General features: G+C 27.8%; 1 protein-coding gene across 3 annotated transcripts in view; it reads left to right on the forward strand.

The window, feature by feature from the left end:
* LOC142325982 (type 1 phosphatidylinositol 4,5-bisphosphate 4-phosphatase) overlaps positions 1-23,378 on the forward strand; it is a 104,423-nt gene that overhangs the window by 20,964 nt on the left and 60,081 nt on the right. For 2 of the 3 annotated variants that reach the window (XR_012756639.1, XM_075368000.1), the window contains exon 1: positions 21,115-21,460. The exons of the other annotated variant lie outside the window; for it this stretch is intronic. Coding sequence is in view for 1 of the 2 variants with exons in the window: in XM_075368000.1 (XP_075224115.1) it covers positions 21,310-21,460 (151 nt within the window). In the remaining variant the exon portion in view is untranslated. Of the gene's footprint in view, positions 1-21,114; positions 21,461-23,378 lie in introns of those variants that run through there. 3 annotated transcript variants of the gene reach the window in all.

A 23,378-nucleotide genomic window follows, 5' to 3' on the forward strand; every position in this document is an offset into this window, starting at 1 on the left:
TGTTATAGCTTTGGAACAAAGCATTGTAGAGAGATAAATTGCTCATTAAATGAAAGAGAAACACTCCCGAGTTTATATGCATGAAAGGTAGCACATGCGCATTGTATTTTCAGTACACACAAGCAACATGTGCATATTGGTCTTCTTGTTTGTGCTGCAGAAGAAGGTTCAGTGTGTTTTGGCTTACTATGTTTGAGTCGGTTACACGTGTTAGGCGTGAATACTGTTGTGTGTAAAATGAAGACACCTCCCCTGCATGAAATTAACATTTGGCGATGGGACAAACAACTTAAAGAAACAGGCAGTCTATTGAAGCAAACATGACCAGGACGTCCATCAGTGTTTTGCTGTGGATATTCTGGATAGGTAGTGCAGGATGATGATTTTTTGAAACAAGTTCATTTTCAGTGATGAAGCAGTGTTCCATGTTTCTGGACCAGTACATTGGCATAATGTTCATATATGGGATACTGAACCTCCATATGCTGTTATTGAACTTCGATGTGACAGTGAAAAAGTGAATGTGTGGTGCACTATTATTGGATAAGGCAGAGTTATTGGCCCCTTCTTTTTGTTGAAAAAACAATAACTGGAACAACATCTTCCTGGATATATTAGAAGGGTGTGCAGTGTCACAAATACCAGAGAATTCCATTTTACAGTTACACAGAGCTCTCCACATTTTGGCACAATCATGCAGGATTTTCTTTATGTAATGTTTCCTCAGAGATGGGTTGGATGAGAAGGATGGAGTGTCAAACCTTACCCCGATGGATTTCTGTTTTTGGAGTTATGTAAACATACTAGTGCAATGATTCCCAAACTGTGCGCCACAGCCTCTTCACAGGGGCGCCGCAAATTATTGTAAAAGCTGAATAATTAATTGAACCAAGATATTTATAATTATTAATGTAAAAATGTAATGTAGTTGAAAGAGTTTTATTTATTTTAATCTCTTGCTTACAAGTAGTCACACTTTTACTTAGGATAGGGCGCCATGGAAAAATTTTAATTGAAAAAGGGCATTGTGACTCGGAAAAGTTTGGGAACCATTGGACTATTGTATTTTTTCAAGTTTGAATCTGGACCATTTAAAAGAAAGGATCACAAAATTATTTCTTCTATCACATCGGATATTTTCTGCCGTGTATGGCAAGAGACTGAATATTATCTTGACATCTGCAGAGCAACTAATGGAGCAAACATTGAAATCTACTGACAGGTAAGAAACTTGGAGTGTTTCTCTTTCATTTAATATATAGTTCATTTCTCTACAATGTTTTTTTTTTACGGCTGTTACTATTTAAAACCCTACTATTATTATTTTATGGACGTACTGAATAGTAAGTCATTAAAAGATAAAAAAATTGATATGAAATGGAATTCCTAAAGGTTTGATAAAGAAATCTGCTCATATCAACTATATTAACTTTAATCATTAGTCATTTGATTGGGAAATTTCCTAGCTAGGTTTTTCTTTACCAAAATTAAATTGTATCATAGAAAGGAGAAGAAATGAATTAAATAAATAGATTATAATTCCAACATTTTCAAAACTTTTTGTCTTGAGTCGTTTGATGCAGCTCTCAAAGATTCCCTATCTAGTGCTATTTGTTTCATTTCAGCATGTCCCCTACATGCTATCCTTAACAGTTTGTTTTTTTACATACTACAAATGTTGCCTGCCTGCCTGCACAATTTTATCAAAGCGACTTCCAGAATGCCTTAATATGTGACCTATAAGTCTGTCTCTTCTTTTAATTATATTTTTCCAAATGCTTCTTTCTTCATCAGTTTGCTGCAATACCTCTTCATTTGTTGCTTTATCCACCCATCTAATTTTTAACATTCTCCTGTAGCAGCACATTTCAAAAGCTTCTAATCTTTTCTTCTCAGGTACTTCGATCATCCAAGTTTCACTTCCATATAAAGCTACACTCCAAACATATACTTTCAAAAATGTTTTTCCGATGTTTAAATTAATTTTTGATGTAATCAAATTATATTTCTGACTGAAGGCTCGTTTCACCTGTGCTATTCAGCATTTTATATTGCTCTTGCTTTGACCATCTTTAGTAATTCTACTTCCCAAATAACAAAATTCGTCCACCTCCATAATCTTTTCTCTTCCTATTTTTACATTCAGTGGTCCATCTTCGTTATTTCTACCATTTCACATTACTTTCGTTTTGTTCTTGTTTATTTTCATGCTGCAGTTCTTGTGTTCAGCTAGAATTATGATATCATCAGCAAATCGTAGAATCTTTATCTTTTCACCTTGTACTGTTACTCTGGATCTAAATTGTTGTTTAACATCGTTAACTGCTAGTTCTATGTAAAGATTAAAAAGTAACAGGGATAGGGAACATCCTTGTCAGACCCCCTTTTTTATTACAGCTTTTCTCTTATGTTCTTCAATTATTACTATTGCTGTTTGGTTTCTGTAAATGCTAGCAATTGTTCTTCTGTTTCTGTATTTGAACCCTAATATTTTAAAAATGCTGAGCATTTTATTCCATTCTACGTTATCGAAGCCTTTTTTAGGTCTGTAAATGACAAGTATGTTGGTTTGTTTTTTTTAATCTTTCTTTTACTATTAATCTGAGTGCTAAAATTGCTTCCTTTGTTCCTATACTTTTCCTGAAACCAAATTATTCTTCTCCTAACACTTCTTCCACTCTCCTTTCAATTCTTCTGTACAGAATTTTAGTTAAGCTAATTGTTATGTATTTTTCGCATTTATCTGCTACTGCTTTCTTTGGTATCATGACTATAACACTCTTTTTGAAGTGTGATGGAACTTCCCCTTTTTCATAAATATTACACACCAGTTTGTATATTCTGTCTATTCCAGGAGCCTTTCTGCCATTCAAATCTTTTAATGCTCTCTTAAATTCAGATCTCAATATTGTTTCTCCCCTTTCTTCTTTTTCGACTTCCTCTATAATACCATTTTCTAATTCATTTCCTCCGTATAACTCTTCAGTATATTCCACCCACCTATCGACTTTTCCTTTCGTACTATAAATCTGTACCATCTTTTTTTAACATATTATTAGATTTTAATTTATGTACCCCAAAATTTTCCTGTATGCTCCATCTATTTTACCAACATTCATTTCTCTTTCCACTTCTGAACTTTAGTCCATTCTTGTTTCACTAGTTTGCACTTCCTCTTTATAATATTTCTTAATTGTCAATAGTTCCTTTTACTTTCGTCATTACTAGCATTCTTTTATTTTCTATGTTCACCCATCAGCTGCAATATATCCTCTGAAATCCCAAGTTTTTTTACCCGTTCTCTTTGTTCTGCCTAAGTTCACTTATGCTGATTTAAGAATTTCCTTTTTTAACATGCCCCCATTCTTCTACATTTTCTACCTTATCGTTTACTCAGACCTCTTGCGATGTCCTCCTCAAAAATCTTCTTTATCTCCTGTTCCTCAAGCTTCTCTTACGTTTCATTATCAGTAAATTATGGTCGCTATCAATGTCTGCTTCAGGGTAAGCTTTGCAGTTGATGAATTGATTTCTAAATCTTTGCTTAACCGTGATATAATCTATCTGATACGTTGCAGTATCACCTGGATTTTTCCATGTGTATATTCTTCTATTATGATTTTTAAGCTAGGTGTTGGTAATTATTAAATTATACTTTGTGCAAAACTCTATAAGTCAGCCCCCTGTTTCATTCCTTTTGCCAGCCCGTATTCACCCACTATATTTCCTTCTTTGTGTTTTCCAGTGCTTGCATTCCAATCTCCAATTATTATTAAGTTTTCATCCCCTCATACATACTACCTCATCATCATCATGGGCGCTTGTAGACGTTAACAATCATCGGTTTAGGTTTTGATTTTATCCTTATTACAATGATTCTATGCATTTTGAAATACTCTACTCTCTTCCCTATCTTCTTGTTCATCATGAAACCTACTCCTGCCTGCTCATTATCTGAAACTGAGTTAATTATTCTAAAATCACCTGACCAAAAGTAATTTTCCTTTTCCCACCGACCTCGCTAATTCCTGCTACATCTACATTTATCCTATCCATTTCCATCTTCAGTTTTTCTAACCTACCAACCACGCTGCAATTCATAGAATGTTATTGTTGACCCCTTCCTTAGTAGTCCCCATCTGGAGATCCGAACGGGGGAACTAGTTTACCTCCAGTATATTTTACCAAGGAAGGCGCCTCCATCTTTGTTATATGAAAATGCAGAGAGCTACATTTTCTTGGAAAAAAAGCAGCTGTCGTTTTCCATAGCTTTCAGTTGCACAGTACTCAGAAGATTGAGTGATGTTGATATGATCGTTTAAGTCGTACTGACCTATACTTTTAACAATTATTGAAAGAGCTGCTGCCCTCTTTCAGGAATCATTCCTTAATCTGGCTTTCAACAGATACCTCTCCGATATGGTTGCACCTTCAGTCCAGCTACTCTGTATCACTGAACATTTAGCCCCCTCACCATCAGCAAGGTCTCATGATTCATAGAGGGAGAGCTTTTTTATAATCAGCTTTAAAGTTATTTAGAAAATTAACAGATACTCGTAAATGAATACTTTTAGAAAAATTATGAATGCTGAAATGGTTGTCTGCTTTAGTTTGGTAAAATAATTTAGTGAGTTCAAAAGCTATTGGTCTGTAGAAAATAATGAATGGTATTTACAACAAATATTTTTCTTCAAGGAAAATATACTTCTGGTAGTACCCCCTCTGCTTCATTTTAGGCCAGATTTTTTTTTTGTGTACACTAATGAGTTACTTTGAAAAATTCTGTACTCATTTATACACTGTACTAATAATATCACAGCTGTAAATTTAAATTATTTATTAGTAAATATGATTATATAACTTTATTGTTTGTAATTTTAATTTGGCTGTAACTTCAGTAATAATTGAACAATAGTAATATTTTTATAAATTTAGTTTTAGTTTTGAAATTGGATTTTTTTAAAAGGATTTATTTATTATTTATGATTATGACATAGTTAAATTTATAAGATCACATCTTTGCTGAGTATAATTTTTTGTATGAAGTCTGCTGTAATATAAACAATATTTTATTTTTAGTTTCTGCCCATAATTATGAAATGAAATAAATATGTATGTTTAAATTTCTTATTTGTGGATATTTGCTTTAATTTATGTGTTTTTTTCTCTTTAGTATGATTGTCTTGCACTTGTATTCACTTCATGAACACAACCACATTTACATACTTTATAAAATTGTAAATTAATGCATTAAAAAGATATACATTTATTTTTTTCTTGGTATTTTATAAAATATATTGCTATCAAAGGCTAAAATTCAATGGTGTCAAGTGCTAGTTGTGGCTAGTTTAGTAACTATTATTATTATTATTAGCTGATATAAATCAATTTCATTGTTTGTTTTTTTTTTTGATAATTGTGAATCATTGTATAAGTTATGGAACTACATATATGTATTTTATTACTCTACTTTTATAAAATATTACCTTGAACTTTCTCTTGTTTAATCTAATAATCCCTGAACAGAATTTAGAGAATTGTTCATAAACATTAAAGTTACTTATTAATTAACTTAATATTGAAGTTAATTAATTTTATTACTTTTAGTTTATTAATGCAATTAACTTTTGTGGTGGTTATACCCTTAATTAAAGAATGTTTAAACACTTTGTGTGATTTTAGGATGCAATGGTTGATATTGTTAAAACTGTGTATTGATATTTAAGAGGTAATATAGACTACTTTTGAAACAAGTATGTAAAGTATTAAATGGGGTCATCATTTTGTAATTTTGGGTTGTAGATCAAAAATTTTGTTTTTCTAGTGCCTTTTAAAATGTTGTATGCCACAAATCATAAAACATTTTTGAATTTAAAACTGTAGGGGCTTGGGGGTGTGGTGTGGTCTTGTATTGCAAATTAGATCATTTTGAGGTAGGGGCATATGTTAAATTTCCGTTTGTATTTATGAGGTGGCAGAATGATTTATAAAAATATTATTTCGTAATAATAAATATAATTACATACATTATTTACATTAACACACCAAAGCTCATTAAATAGAAATTTATTGAGAAAGATTACTTTAAACATTTAAAAAAAGGTATCTGTATAAAAATAATATTAAGCTATGATCATGTCCACGTATGTTAGAAAAAAATTTACCTTATCTATTTTTATTGACATTAGGACAGAGAGTGTTAATGCTACCTAAAATTTTTAATCATTCTGCCTTCACTCTTAGAAGGAGATATTTCTGATTTTTTTTTTTTTTTTTTTAAATAAAGAAATTTATGCTCTTCCTGAGGTGCTTAAAATAGTTATTCATGCAATGACATCCTTATATTGTTATTAAAGTTAAAAATCAAAAATGAGATCTTGATGAACAAATCTTGTAATTGAGGGTTAGAATTAAAAAAAATTAAGAATAAATAACATTTTTTTGGCACATGATATGTTTGAATACTCAAAATTACTCATAAAATTATAGAAAACCTTCACATGCATTTAATTTTCTTTTTTTTGTGAAATTTTCTTTCATGAATAATGAAAATTTCTTTATTCTATTTAAGGATGAATGAATTAAACTCTTTTACTTTACTAAATGACTTGAGAATAGAGTTAACAATTTTTTTTATAAAATACAGTTTTCAAATAACCTTTTTTGATCCTCATATCACTGACCATGACCAGTTTTCAGTTAATGTATAGTTTTTCATTACAATTTGCAATCAGCATTTTTCTAGTATACTAGAAGTCAGAAGCAGTGGCTTTATATTAATATTGAGCAATTTTTTCAATGTGTCATGCAAATGATTAAAATTTAAACTTGTAATTGTAATTTTATGTATGGAAGCTGGCATTATACATAAATATGTTGAACTTCTTTCTAAAGAAAGAGCTATTTTTATCGTAAAAAAGTGATTTCCAAGAAATTACAATTAAACAAATTGAATACTAATTTATTGGTTGATACTTATTTGGTGTATTCCTGCAGGTAAATCTTTGGACACAGAAAATCTGCTGCTTCCTTTGCTGTCTGCTTTTTTTTGAAGTTTATACACTTTTTTTTAGATTATAGTAAATGGACTGTAGTCAACATTTTTATAGTAGGACATCATTTTTCCCAGTAATTAACTTACAAAGGACCTAGTAATATTTTCTCAGTGAAAACGCAATTTCATCATGACCCTGTCATTTTAATTGCTAAAAAATGGCATCATTTTTTTTTCTTCTGTAACAATAATGAAATGATATTGCTTAAAAATTTGCAATTTTTGTCCTTTCCATGAAGAAATAACAAATCAAATCTATAAAAATTGACTTCGTAGTATTTGTTACTGGGCAAGGCATATGAAAATAATTATTTAAAATATTGCCCTTCAAGCTTGTAGTTTTTCTTATGGCTTGTTTTTTAAACTTATATCAATTATGTGTAAGGAAATATTCTTACCAGGCATAATTTGATTGACTTGTGTCACATTTGAATTACGTATGGCAAATAATAATTACGTATGATAAATTTCTTCAACATTTATTTTATATTCTAGAATTTTTGTAAAGTTTCTGAATAGCTGTACAATTTAAATTATTCTAGTGATTTTATTGATAAATACAACAATCTACAGCTGACAAATACCTGTGCTTACTTCAGGAGATGGTGATAGCAGCAGCAACCTCAACTCTGCAGACACAAAACACCTGCAACATTTTTGAGATTATACAATGTTGGCATCTATTTTCTAAAGCAATAGTAGCTACTACATTACTGTACCAATATTAAATTTTTATTTTATTTGTTCTTTTAATATCATACTTTGTTTTTTAGTTCAGATATCAGATATTGTTAACAATGACTATTGTTTGGAATGTGAATCTTTTTATGTTAAAAATTTTAACTTTTACAAAATTATAATGAAAATTGTTATAAACTATTAGCTAAAAACTGTATCAGTGGAAAACTTATTTGTGATTGGCACAATAGATATTGTTCAAAAATTTACCTTTTATGATATGTCACATGATTAGATTAAGCATTTTCACCTGAATTGGTGAACCATTTAGTGAAAATAAACATGAAATAAACCTGAACACTATCTGTTAAAAATAAACTTTTTTTATTCTTGACAGTTTAGTAGCCAGTACGCTATGCTATATTAGAGTAGTTTTATCTTTCATTAATGCAGTTTAGTTAGTGAGACATTTCTAGTTAATTTTTGTTAACTAAAAATGGTTGGCATTTCATTTGCCATTCCAATTTTTCTAACTTAGCAGTTAAATATTTTATTATATAATATTGTGCTGATTTTAACCTCATTTATGGATGCAGTGTTTTTACATTTACTAAATGTACAATAAGACTATCAATCTAGTATACAAGTATACAGTGGTATTCTGTATTAATTCTACAAGTTAACTAAATTAGTTAAGTTTTAGTTCAAGTTAGAATCCAGAAGTTAATATAATCCAGGTATACACATTGTGCAATCTTTCTGCATGCATCTAATGAACGAGGTGTAATTCTTAACGCCAGATAATTAAAAAACTTTGTGAAAAATTAAGTTAAAATAATTATTTAAGAATATAATGCAATACAATAATTATATAAAAATATATTGATAATTATTAGTTTTCTCATTTATTTGTTATAAAATTTTACCACCAATCAATGAAAATTAAAACATTTTCATTTAAACAATAACCTATAAAGTTGATCCTTGATTTTTAAAATTATATTTAAAATTGTAATAAAAAAAGAAAAAGTCCTTAGAGCTTATATAGAAGGTAAAATTGAATAATGAATTTGCTAGCAATAAAAAAATTTAGATGTATGCCAATAAAACTTAATTAAAAATTTTGTAGCATATGAAAAATGCCATGTCTGACCGGGATTTGAACCTGGAACCTCTGGATGAAAGACCAAGATGCTACCACTCCACCAATTCAACGATATAAAAAGTTTTTTAAACTTATTTTAAATTATGCCTAGTTTTTTTTTTTTTTTTTAGCATTAATAGACTGATATTCTCTCTAATATTGAATGTACTTTCAAAAAAATTTAAGGAAATTTTCTAGAAATATTAGGTAGTTCATTTTTAAGTTTAAAGAATATAAATACATTTTTTTCTTGTACGTAGTTTTATTTTTCTTAATAAAATAAAAAAATTACCAGTACAATGTAATACTTACATCACATTCTGGGTGTTTTTGCATGCAAATGACGTGCGTGCCCACATTCACGCACACACACACTGCACTGAAAAGAAAAATGATTTTCTTTTTATCTAAAGGAGTCTGTACCAAATAACTGAAAATTGACAACTACTTAGAACCGACTTAAATTTAACAGTCAAAATTTATTGTGCAATTTTTTTAAAATTTTTTAACTGTCACATGAGTTATAGTGAACATGAGTATTCTGCGTAATTTAATACTAAAATCAGAATTCAAACATTTGAGTGTTATTCAAAATTACACAGCAGTCAAAATCAGTTGCTGTTCCAACATGTAGTATTACCTGGTTAAATATTATGTGCAATCAAGTTAAGTATCAATATTACACTACTACTATTACTACTATCTAAGACCGATAAAGTTCAGGTAAATCTGAAAAATGTCTTGCTTTTAGAGCTCTTGATCTCAAATCCAAAGGCCTTGCTGTAAATGATTGTAATATGTGAATGTAACATTTGAAATATATAACCAGATTGTGTCAAAGAGATTTAAGTGAATACGCAGAATCTCAGATTAACACTTGTTCCTTTTTATTTATTCTTTTAAAGAAGATTTTTTTACTCCACAACTATAGTACAAATCTAGAATACATAGTATCAACTTTGTAAATAATTTAGTGTTATGATGAACTATTAAAGTGATGTTATTATGAGCAAAATGTTTTATAAAAATTAAATAATAAGAAAAGGGTTTTAATTTATTATTCCATTTGTGAACATGGCAAGGGTGGAACTCAAACTAGTTTGCCAGATTTTTTGTGGGTAATGGTATATAAATTCGTTAGGTGTAGTACTTTATTGCCTGAAAGAACATAAAGTAATAGAAATAATAATAATATTACTATCATAAGCAAGTAAAAATTAACTTAAAAATTTAACTGATTTAAAACGCCTGTTTCGTATGCTAAAAGCAAAATAAAACCAATATTAAAAACCTATATTAATATTTAAACTGCTATCTTGTACATGCCAAATGTATAAAATTGACGAAACACATTATAATAATCAAATATTTGAGTACAGATGTACAGCCTTAAGAACTAGTAAGACATATTGGATAACATAATCCTATTGTTTCCTAAAATATTTCTGATATTAGCCCGAAATTTAAATTACTGATGCAGTGCTATAACAGTCCATAAGTATGTTTTGTACCTCCAGGTGGCGGTCGCAGCGAGCACAAACAGGTGCATCAGTCAAGAGTCATGTGATGTCCATGAGTCTAGTGTGCCCTATTCACAAATGGCAAATAATAACCTTCCTCTTGGTTAGATATTCCTGAATGATGAACTCCGCGATAACATTGTCCTTAACTGAACGAAGTTTATTATTGATAGTAGCATGCCATTCACATTGCCACTCATCACGAACCACCTTCTTCAGAAAACGCACAAGATCTTCAGAAGTAATATGCAGTCAGAGAAAGAAGGCTAAAACAAGTCTCTTTTGATGCACAATCTGTGTGCGCTCATTGCCTGAAATTCCAATGTGGCTCTGGGGATCCAACAGATGCTCATACTTGTGTTAGGTTGAATTATTTCAGAAATAACAGACTGTGTCTCATGCACAACAGGGTGTTGGGAGTACATGTCGATTAGTATCATGTCCATGAGAGAGCAGGCAATCGCCTGCAAGGCATTCATGGAATCTGAGCAGACAAGTATGTGTTGGAATGTTGGGCTAAGTGTATTTAAGGCATTATTAATAGCATATAGCTCTGCGATGAAAAAACTGGCGATGCTGGGAAGGCCAAACATGTAGTTCTATTGCCAACTACAAAGCGCAACCAACAGAGTTATCTTGTTTAGAACCAACTGTTATGTATGTTTATAAACATTAGCATCTGGAGTCAAGCATATCAAATAAAGTGACTGAAAAAAATCTGCAAACATAAAAATTGAACAGGCTAAATTTTTATCTGTATTTTTGAAAACCGGAAATGTTAAATGAGAGAAATTAGCCACATATAATATTTATTTAATCAGGTATTAGTATTTTTACTTTGCAAATAATATATAAGCTGAACATGTTAGTATGGTAGAATTATAATAAATATTTTTGAAATAATTTTATATTTATTCAATGAATATGAAGTAACTAATAGGTAAAAATGGAATATTATTATTAGGTAATGGAAAATTTACATAAACTAATAGATTTGACATAATTTTTATATCCATTGTAGAAAATTTGGATTTTGTTAATGAAATATTTTATATACGTTACAAATTTTATATCTTTAACATACGTTGTATACAAAAAGTAACATTAAATATTATGAGCTATTAATGTTGCATAATAATTTTATTAATACGTTTACCATTAGTAACACAAATGTTGTTTTAATAGGGTTAGTCAGTTAACAGTTTAGTTTTATTACCTGATAAGATTATTGAAGATAATAAAGTAATAAAAGTTTTATGTAAATAATTTTTTTAGTGACTCATATGAAAGATCTGTTTGATTCTACACTTTTTCTTTTGTTAATTTTTTATTTAGTATTAATAATACAATTTTCATCAATTTTATCTCTATTTCTTCTGTTATTATTTTTTTTTTTAGAGAATATGATCGTGTGGTTTGACAAGATTGTTATAAAAATTTTTCATGATCTTGTTGTTTTTGAAGTTTTGACATTGTTATATATATATATATTTTTTTTTTTTAATAAGTGAATGTTTTGGAAAATTTACATGAAAAAAAATTTGAAACATGTTGTCCGACAGTAAGTAATTAAATAATGTTTATGCCTAATATTTTAGTATGTTTGTAAGTCATAATAACAAATTTCATTATTTTCTATATGTGTTACTATTTGAGAAGCAGAATTTGCTATTAAAGAATTTTTTTATTTTAACTTAAAGCTACCATTTAAAAAGTTGATTAATAAATACAGTAGTATCATTACATTAAACATAAAAAAAAACTAAATTGGTTACAGATAGGTTTTAGAAAAACATCATATTTTTGGATTTTTTTACTTTTATATGTAGATTTAAGAGATGATTTATTTTTTTTGTAATATGATAATTTAAAAAATAAAACCATAATTGTTGCCTCCAACTAGCAGAATTGAGTTCACTTTTCCTGAATTTTTCTGAGCATTATAAATGATAAAATTGAGATAACCACTACTTTAGGGTCTCAATCATTTGAAGTGATCCAAGGGTGGTTGCTTGACCAATTCAACAAAAATTGAAACTTATCCACTTGTTTCTTACATGTCTCAGGACCTTAAAACTGTTTCCCTTATTTTATTTAAGCATTTTACCTGTGGCAGCAATTTTTTTACTTTGTGCACACCTACTTTTGTGATTGTATGGATTTACAGAAAAAATCATAACTAAATACTTTGTCCTAAGATGAACAAAATGAAACAAAAAGCAATTTATTCATATTTTCTCAAGATAAAATATTAGTCCAGTGGTTTATTTGTCTCTTTCTTTTTTTGTGAGAAAATTACCAATAAAGTTGAACATGAAAAACGGTGAAATTTCACTTTTGTTAATTTTTTCAAGAAACAGGGATGGCATACACAGTTTGAATTATTTTTATATATGTAGGTATATGTTAGTAGTTTTACAATAAATAATATTAGTGGTGGTATATTTACCCCTAAAGTTTTATAAATTTTTGAAAACTAATTTTTTTTTTTTTAATTAAAATGTTGGCTTCAAATAACACTGTCTGATGGGGCCGGTGATAAAAATCTCAAATTTGCACAACTTGCAGTGTTTTTGTAGGTGTTTATGGCCAATAAAAAAGTTTCTTCTATATTTTACTAATAAAAAAGTTGTAACATTTTAAAAATAATGAAATGAAAATCCTGTGAAAACTGATACCATTTTAACTTGCTGAATAATTGCTCCAAAGGGGTTTCTTGTCTTCTTGGCGCTTTAATATTTTTATACTTACTACTATAGTTGAAATAGACTTGTTTGAACCATTCAACTGCAGTGTTCATGTTATAAAGGCACTTGAGGTCATTTCGAGTCGTCAGGAAAATTCATGTTGCTACATACTCATTTATGGTTGTTGCATATTTTAGCTTTGCAGTTACAGTAGTTAGTTACCTGTTTACATCTTTACAGAATGTCTCAAATGTCATCCTATGTTTGGAAGTGTTATTAAATAAATAAGTTTTACTTAATATTTATTTGCAAATTTTAAAATCAGTTAAACTTTTACATTATTTTCAAGTAATTTCACATAAAACAGTGGAAGAACAATGTTCCGTAGGAATTTATGTGAATGAAGAGAGTCAAAACAGTGTATGGTACAGTGTCAATAGAACTCATTAAAATTTGTGAATTAAGTGATGAAAACCAAAAACTTATTTTTTTATGTGTTAATTCAGATGTTACTAGTGTTTGTAAATATCATGAAAAAAAGTTTTTGTCAAACTTCAGTCACCTTTATGGACAGTCCTGTTGTGACCTTTTGAGAATTCGTAAAAAAACAGTTAAGAACACATTTTTCCAAATTTAAATTTAGTTCCTGGAAAGTCATTTTGTGTTAACTGTTTCAAAAGTATTTTTTTTGAAGCATCGAAAATGATGACGTGCAGGTTCATTTTTCCCACCCAGCTGGACCACGTACATAATTTCAAAAGTCTCAACAAGACAAAGTATGGGCACTTATCTGCAGAATCCGGAGAAAGTTGCTATTACTTAACTAAGTACAGTGACAGGTCGTTCTCACACAATTTCAAGAGAATTATCAGAAGAGATATTACAGCTATTGGTTAAACCACACTAAATAATAAACTTTCATTGCTATAAAAACAGGCTGTAGTCTTTACAGAAATAAACCAATATAAAAATAAATATGAATTTTTGAAAAAAGATGTAGGTTACTCATTGAAATCTCAGTTTTGGTAAGTTTTACAAGCATCTTTGAATCAGAATTGTGCTTGATTACTGGTATTGGTTAAGTTATCATTAATAATTTAAAAAAAAACTATTCTAAAAATATATTAAAAAATGTAAAAAGCAAAGAAGACAAGAAACCCCCTTTGAGCACTTCTTTAGTGAGTCAAAATGGTATCGGTTTTAACAGGTTTTTTATGATTTTTGAGACTATAACCTTTTTGTTAGTACAATATACAAGAAACTTTTTTCTTTCCTATAAGCATCTATAAAAACACTACAAAATGAGCAAATTTGAGAATTTTATGACTAGCCCCATCAGAGAGAGTTATTTGAAGCCAAAATTTGAATTTAAAAAAATAAGTTTTCAAAAATTTAGGGGTAAATATATCACCATTAATGTTATTTATGGTAAAACTACTAACATATACCTACATATAAAAAAATAATTCAAACTGTGTATACCATCCCTGCCTCTTGAAAAATTATCAAAAGTGAAATTTCACAGTTTTTCATGTTCAACTTCATTGGTAATTTTCTCATAGAAAGAAGAGAGATATGTAAATAAAACACAGTCCAATCTTTTACCTTGAGAAATATGAATAAATTGCTTTTTGTTTCATCCTTCCAGGACTAATAGTTTTCTAGTTATGATTTTTTCCGTAAATCCTTACAATCACAAAATAGGTGTGTGCACCATAATAAAAATGGCTGCCACAGATAAACTGCTTAAATAAAAAAATAATTTTAATTTTAATATTTAAAAAAAAAAAAATTTAGTGGGTAAGTTCCAATTTTTTTTGAGTTGGTCTAGCAACCAGCTTACGTTTTTTTTTGGAACACTCAAATGGATTGACCCTTTAGTATATATTTGAGATATAAAATGAAGTTATTAATTTGTCATTAATGCTTTAGTCAAAGAAGAAAATTTGGCTCATCTTATCACAAAAATAAATGGTGTGTATTTTTTTTACCAACTAGCATTTAAAAATTGTAAAGAATTATGTAAAATCTGTAATTAAGTAAAGGGATATAATCAGACAATAAAGAATATTAAAACCTCTTTTATAAAAATAAAAATGTTTGAAATCCAATTTTGTATATTTTGGCCATATTTGGTGAGCAGTATCTAAGAAAGGAATGAACATAAAAATTTGCAAAATGTCCTAGTAGATATTATCTTATAGTAGATTATTATTATCCTAGTAGATATTATTTATCTTGTACTGTTTCTAATTAGTATGGCATCTCCATCATGTTGAAAATCATAAAAAATGTCGTGTCTGGTTCTCAAATCACTGTTTTTATGTAACCATTCATTTGTAGATAATTCAATTAATTCAAGAATGTTTATGTAGAAAGACTTTGTGATGATAATGTTTCAGTTTTGATGTATTTTTGTATACTCATATAATAATTATAGTTTCCTTAGGTTGATATACTTAATTGTACTTTTAATGTACTATTTTGAAATTACTTTAAATTATTAAATGGTTTATTGCTATCGAACATACTGAAAATATCTAGTAAACATATTAAAATATCTAACGATTATATTGTTCAATAAATATTAACTTTGTAATGTTTATCACATTTACTTTAGCAACTGTAACCACTTTGTGGTGGTGTTCTTTCACATCAATGATAAAAATATAATGTTTTTTTCAAAAATGATCAGCAACCACTATCAAGGTGTTCTTATACTGTTGTATAGAATAAATATGTAGAATGACTTGGTTGTCAGTCTTTTGATATTTTTTTTTTTAAATTCCCAAATGTTGAATAATTGTATTAGGAAATGGAGAGCCAAAGTACTGTGCAAATATGTAAGTTACATCTGAAGGAGGTACCCAAGAGATATTTACTGGGGCTAGTGTCAATCTTTAGTGATAGAACTTCTATTTTTAATATTTTGTGTTCCCTGCCAACCTTTCTTCATCTGTTGTGCTTAAGTTGTCACCTACTTCATGAAAAATATTTCTATTCCTTTGTGATCCTAAAAAGTATAACGTTTTAGAAACATTGCCCTTTTTACAATGAGTTGTAGATCAATAAAAACAGCCTTAAAAATCAATTAATGAAAACTTAAAAAAAATTGATGGTGGTCTTATTTTTTCCAGTCACCTTTCTATTAAACCCATACAATTTCATTTTATTATTGAAATTTGTCATCAAAATACTGAAGAAAACTAAGTACCTTTTCTTTCACTGGTTTTCAGCCTAATTATTATTTTTTTTTTTTTGTTAGAAAATTATCATACAGCGTATGTTTGGTTCAGGTATATAATGGGGTATAATTAAAAAAAAAAATGTGGATTTTAAAGGTATAAATTAATCAAAAGTGATATTTATGTTTAGTTTTACTTAACTGTTGAATAATGATTAGGGAGTAAAGGAGCATAACCCTCAATTTTTATTCCATTATTACAGTGAAGGAATTACAATAAGAAAATATAATATTATACTTTGTATTAATTACAATTAATAATTATATAATTAAGTTTAATTTTCAAACTCATTTGCCAAGATTCAGCATTACTAGATTAGAGTCACTAGTTCTTGTTTAATTTTTGAACTCTTATAAAAAATATATGTAATATATATATTTTATAAGTTGTATTACACATAACTATATAAATATTTAGAAATATATATATAGTTCTGTAACAATTCATTATCACTTATTGTATTAATCCTCAGTGACCATGACTGATATACTAGTCAGAAGTTTGACTGAGTTTTAGTGCTTAGGACTGTAAACAACTTTTCTGTTATTGAGTTATACATTTTTTATTTCTTTTTTTTTAAGTATAAATTGTCAAGAAATGTCCAGATAGGTAATTATTATTTAGCTACTTTCTCTATCTCGTTTTTTTAAAATCATGATTGTAAACTTATATAGATAAATGATTGTAACACATTAAATATTTTTTATAAATTATAAATGAAATTATATAATCAATACAAATAGGCCATGTAACTTTAACAGGCAGTTAAGTGTAAACTTGAGTTAAAGTAAGTTTAAGTATAAAGTTGAGTTGAGTTAAGGATAAATTTGGTTTGTTTTCTCACTAAGAAAATTAGTAGTTACAGGAGGTCATGTGGTTGTGTATTTTTGTTGCATAGCTTTAATGCACCTTGCATATATGTATATATGTATGCATGCATGTTGAGATTCAAACTAAAAGTAATATCTAATTCATAACATTTAAGTCGTATCACAATAATCTTAAAGTACTTACCTGTTATAAAATGGTAATAATACAAGGTTTGATAACCAGCTACTGAGTAAAAAAATTGTTGAGATAATGGGTTAATCAGTTGTAATAACACTTTCACAGTCTTCACAGACAGAGGAAAAACTGAAAAATATTTTTTTAATATTAATTGAATTCGGTAACAAAAAATTTATTTTAACAACACCTCATTTATTCATTCTGTGTAATTTTTTCATATTATTAATCAAAAAGATTACTTTACCCATTTAATCTCATTATTACATTAGTATTTTAAATGACACTGTTCAATTTAGTTATAAAAGGTTTTAATTACATATTTATATTTTATTAAAATAATCTAAGTAAATGTTTTGATAGCAATGGATATTTCTGTGGAAGTGCAAACTGGTAAGCATTAACTCATTAATTAATATTTAGTTTCATTTAACTAAACTAATTTAACTTTAGTTTCATTTAAACTCATTTAGTTTTTTCTTCTGTTTGGTAAGAGAAATCTAGACTGGAAAATGATGTAACACAAAAATTAAATTGCTGTTATAATAATTACTTTCTTTGAGCAGTGTAAATTTTGTGGCTAAAACAATGAATTATTAAGGGATGACATTACTCATTCGTTAATCAATGATGTCATCATTCAAGTATGGTTACCTGTTTTATTTACTGTCACAAAGGTATGATGAGAGTTAGTTGGAAGTTTGTCATAGAGGCTAACTTATTTCAGTAATGATTTTTTTCTCAGTTCAAGTAATTATTTCTTGTCATTGTTTAATATGATAAACAACTTTGTTTTTTTACTACTATATGATGAGCACTTGCTATTTAAGTAAATTGGCTATTTTATGTTCGTACACTTATATGAAGAAATTTTCTTTCATATAAGTAATGCTAACATTATTGTGTATATTTTGAAACTTGTAATTATTATAGTGAGATTCAATTAAATCTTTGATTACTTGCACATTTAATTTACATCCATTACATATTAAATTATTGTAAACCCAAATTCCTGATTTATTATAGCAGAATTATTACTTATTTTGACTTTACTTGTGTTATCTCTAATACCATTTCGACTGTCCCCACCATCTCTTATATAAAAGAAAATGCCCTGACTGATTTTTTAGTCTATAACGGGGACACATATCGGAAACATTGCAATGGAATCGTAAAATATTTAGTATAGCATATGTTGCTTTTATGTCCAGCAGATAGGGCTGTTAACACAAAATTTAGTTAACAAAGGCACCCTGAAAATGTCAAGTCTCACCTATAATAGCTTTGGTTGTACGTTGATTATAAGTCAGTGAATCAGTCTTATAATCAACGTACAACCAAAGCTATTATAGGTGAGACTTGACATTTTCAGGGTGCCTTTGTTAACTAAATTTTGTGTTAACAGCCCTATCTGCTGGACATAAAAGCAACATATGCTATACTAAATATTTTACGATTCCATTGCAATGTTTCCGATATGTGTCCCCGTTATAGACTAAAAAACTACTGGACCAATTTACGCATGGGAAAGAACAGAGAAAGGGAAAAATCGGAAAAGGGAAATAGGGAAAAATCAAAAAAGGTTAAGGGAAGAAGGGGAAAATGGAACAAATAAAAAGGGGAAAAAAGGAAAATGGAAAGGGAAAAGAGAAAAGAAAATAGGAAGGGGGAAAGGGAAATGGGGGAAGAAAAGGATATTAAATATTAATTAAAATTAAATACAACAATTTTAAATTAAATTTGAAATAAATAATTTAATTAAAATGGAATTAAAAAATTAGAATATGTAAAGCAAATAATTGAAGATGTCAGATGCAAAAAATTGTTTGAGATTAAGCGTAGGTAAAGCATGGAAATGAAGTAATTCATTACATCAAATAAGTAATATTAATACATTGTGTGCGTGTGCGCAGAGAGACAGAATTAGTGTACGAGTGCTCCAGAAGATTGCCGTTAAATTTTACAACTGTATTTCTGTGTTTAAAATAATGAAAAAAGTTCATAATAAACATGTGTCCGGAAAAGACTTTGTTTTTAAATTAGGAATAACAAAGAATTTTTCCATGATTTCTGCTTAGTGGCAAAATGAGCCTATACCAAAATTTTTTTTCATCGAAAACCAACTGACAGGAAGCCAAGTAACCATAGAGCATGGGCGAAGCCGCGATGGATGGTAGATTTGGGATTGTAATAAATTTTTTGTTTGTCTTTATTGGACTTTTATATTGAACTATGAATTTTATGAATTCATTCATAAAACGGATTGGTCTAACAAATATTATTAAATTTTCTTATCTTCCTTCTTATTTTTCCTTTATTTAAGTTTTGGGCAACAATTCATTGTTTATCGTATATTCCTTCAGTATTTTTCATAATAAATTTTATTTACCGTTTTATCAGGATTTAATGAAAATCTAAATATAATATTGATGAGTAAATATTTTTTGTTTGTAAAAAAAATAAGTTTATATTATGGGTAAAGTCGCGATGAGGTACGCTAGTTTAATATAATCATAACTTTCATATAAACCATTTTAAAAATCATTAGCTTATGACAGAATAAAGAAGGATTTCAATTTATTTCTATACAAAATATATATAAATTTTAATTGTTAGGTTAAAATGATCTATCATCAGTTACAAAGATAAGCATTTACATTAGAAATAGGTGCAACATTAACTACCATGATGGGCAATGGATGCCTTAAAACAAAACTTTATGTAAGCAGCAGTTGTAGCCATGTATATCTATAGAAATTCAGATCTTAAAATATTTAAGTAACTGTATGAAATTTGTTGAGTAAGTTTTTTTTTCACTTTTAAATAAAAATATTTTAACATTACGTAAACATTTCAGAGATGTACCAAAACATTTTTTTTTTCATATATGTAGTTTTAATAACCAAATACTTTCATATATGCTTTAGTATCTTTTGTTAGCATTTGGAATAATTGTTTTTGCATCGCATTTCTAATAAAGCTATTACATGAATTTAAACAGCTATTTATCATTTAAATTATGATAAAAATATGATTCATTGTATTTTATCTGTAAAATAGCTTCAGGGAAATAAAAAAAAATGTCAGTTACTGTTGAAAGATACTTATCTGCAGCTAAATAATATGATACAAATAAAAACCACTATTAATTTAAAATTTATTCTGTAAATTTATTGAAGAAAAGTCATGTTTCTATATTTATTACTGACTAGCGTTAACAAAAAAATTGTTTAATTTATTTATTTATGACAAACAAGTGATAAAAGGTTTGAAATTTTTATTTTTTAATGACTGAACATTGTACAGTAAATTTTGATCATTATCCTATTCAATATGATGTGAATATTCCAAATTTTATTCCTGTCCTTTAATTTTTACTCAGATTCTACAGAAATATTTGCGTGTAATTAGTTCAGTGAATTTGAGTTACCAAGATCTTCTTTGCGTTAGTTTTAATTTTCTTGATTATAATTCATTTCCTTTTAATGAAGAAAAATTGATAAATATATTACATTTGTAATTTTTAAACAATTATGGTAATTAAATAATTTAAGAAGCTCTGTTGAAGTTATTTATTTTTATTTTTTAATAATAAAACATATAAACTGCTATATATGTTATATGTTAAACATGCATTATAAATTTTTTTTTCTTATTGTTATGTAGAATTAATTACAGAATAACTTAATTGAACAGCTGTTCATTTACGTATGCAGTTTACTTTTAAACACCTGATAATGTAAGTTTAAAAGACATGTAATGATAATATGAACAGTGTAGTTTTATTTTTAGTGCTACACTGTTCAGCACAAAATACTTGTGGAAATGTATCATATGTATTGCACTGTGAATTGCGTCAAGGCTTTTTCTTTTTTTTAATGGTATCAGTCATATCTTTTATGAAAAATCAAGTTGACATGTTTTTTTTTTGTATTTAAATTTTATTATAGTGTAGAATAATACATCATGTGGTGGAATGGCAAAAAGTTTTGCTGTTTATTTTTATTATGTTTTAATTCATTATTTCTTTTCATTTTTCGTAGTTGTTTCTTTAGTTTATATTCATATTTTTGATAAAGATGACAATAATATATGTAACAGCAATGATGAATCAGAACATGATGAAGGTAATTTATTTTTAGGTTATTTTTTTATTATGATATTCATGGTTATTTAAGTTACACAAAGGAAATATCCTTGGATATTTATGTATGTATTTTACAGCAAACATTGTTAGATTTTGCATTTGTTTTTTATTGGCTTAATTTTTAAGAATATGTTGACAGTCTATATTTCAAGTCCATGTTAAATATGTATTTTGTTTACTTTCAATGTTTATTTCTTTTGTAGATGAATACTGTACTAAAGATAAAACAAACCACATAATTTATTTTGATTTAAAATTTTTTTAACAATATTTACAGCCATAAATAATGCTGCAACATTAATACTATATATATAATAGAACTGTCACTAATCAAAATAAAAAAAAACGTTTTATTAAAACTAGGTGAATCAGTTTAGAACAGGGTTCTTCCAGTGATGTCTATCTAAAAACATTTTTATATCCATCCAGTTTATAAATTCAGTTTATAATATTCTGATAATGTCTTAATTATTTAGCAGAATTTTCTTGGTTCAGTGGCCACATGGGCAGTACATTTCCTTGTTCATGAAGTAACTGCAGTCTATTACAACTCATCTGGTGACGATATGTTGTTAATTAGAATCCAGTAAGAGAATTGTAGTTGGAACAGTATTAGGGAGGGTAATGTCACTACTAGTAATAGAATAAAATCTCTACTAATAATGTGAGAGCATCTGGGTTAAAGATCTTGGTCAGGTGTGGAATTTTTAACATGCTGTATAATTTTAATATCATTCTATACTTCAGTTTCAAGAATTTTGATCCAATTTCCATAGAGGAGAGTACTTATCTTCAGTATTTTATAAAAAAAATAAATAAATAAATTTGTAAGTGTATCTTTAAATTAAAAGTTCTAGAAACTTTTATTAGTTAAAATGAATAAGTGATTTATTTTTTTTTAGTAATTTTATTCTAGATAAAAAGAAAGCATAACAAAAGACAAGCTGTTGCATGCTTCATATATAAACATGAATATTCATTTCAATTTGCTGAAATTCAAAATTTTTGAATATTTAAAAAAATAATTTTATTTGTGCTTCCAGTCAAAGGATTGATCCATTAACACAGTCAGGATTAATCTGCAATAAATTTTGAATATAACATAAAACACCTTCATAAGTTTTCATGAATTAAGGTTTTTCAAGCAATAAAATTTCATACTATAGTATTAAAATGTAAAACAAATTTTTTATATACAGAATGATTTAGGAGGAAAGTGAAATAATTTGGGAACTGATTCTAGAGCTTGAAATAAAGAAAAAGTTATACTTTTGCAATTAAATATTTATATATTAAAAACAGCTGTTATTAATTCAAACACTTTTCTGTTGTTTTTAATAATAAAAGTTGATTTTTTTTCTTTTGTTTTTCATAATATTATTATATCAATTTTCTCAGAATTAAATCCTCTACAAGTTTTGATGATAATTGTTTATTTATTAGTCATTTAACAGAGTTATCATACTTCAAACTTAAAAAAAATGTTTTTCATTACACACTTTTTCTGTTTTACATTGGATATCATGAAAAGTACAGGAGATAGAGTTCTGGTACTGATTTTATTTGCTTTTTCAGGTCAACAAACTTAAACTATAATTTTATCTGTTATATACCATTTTACAAATTTCAGTATGACATCATTAAACTGGAAGAACTGAAATCTGGATGAAATTTTTCTCTAGCTGCAACTCAAAAACAAAGTTCATATATTTATATGAACTTTTTCCTTATTTCAAGCTCTAGAATCAGCTATAAAATTATTTCCCTTTCCTCCTGAATCACTTTGTACATATTTGACAAAAAAAAAATTAATAATAAAATATTATAAACAAGTGTAATATCTGTGTGGTTATATCATACTCAATCTAAATAGTTTTTATGGTTTGATATGTTTACAA

This window comes from Lycorma delicatula, chromosome 6, assembly GCF_047948215.1.
Source record: "Lycorma delicatula isolate Av1 chromosome 6, ASM4794821v1, whole genome shotgun sequence".
Lineage (NCBI taxonomy): Eukaryota > Metazoa > Arthropoda > Insecta > Hemiptera > Fulgoridae > Lycorma > Lycorma delicatula.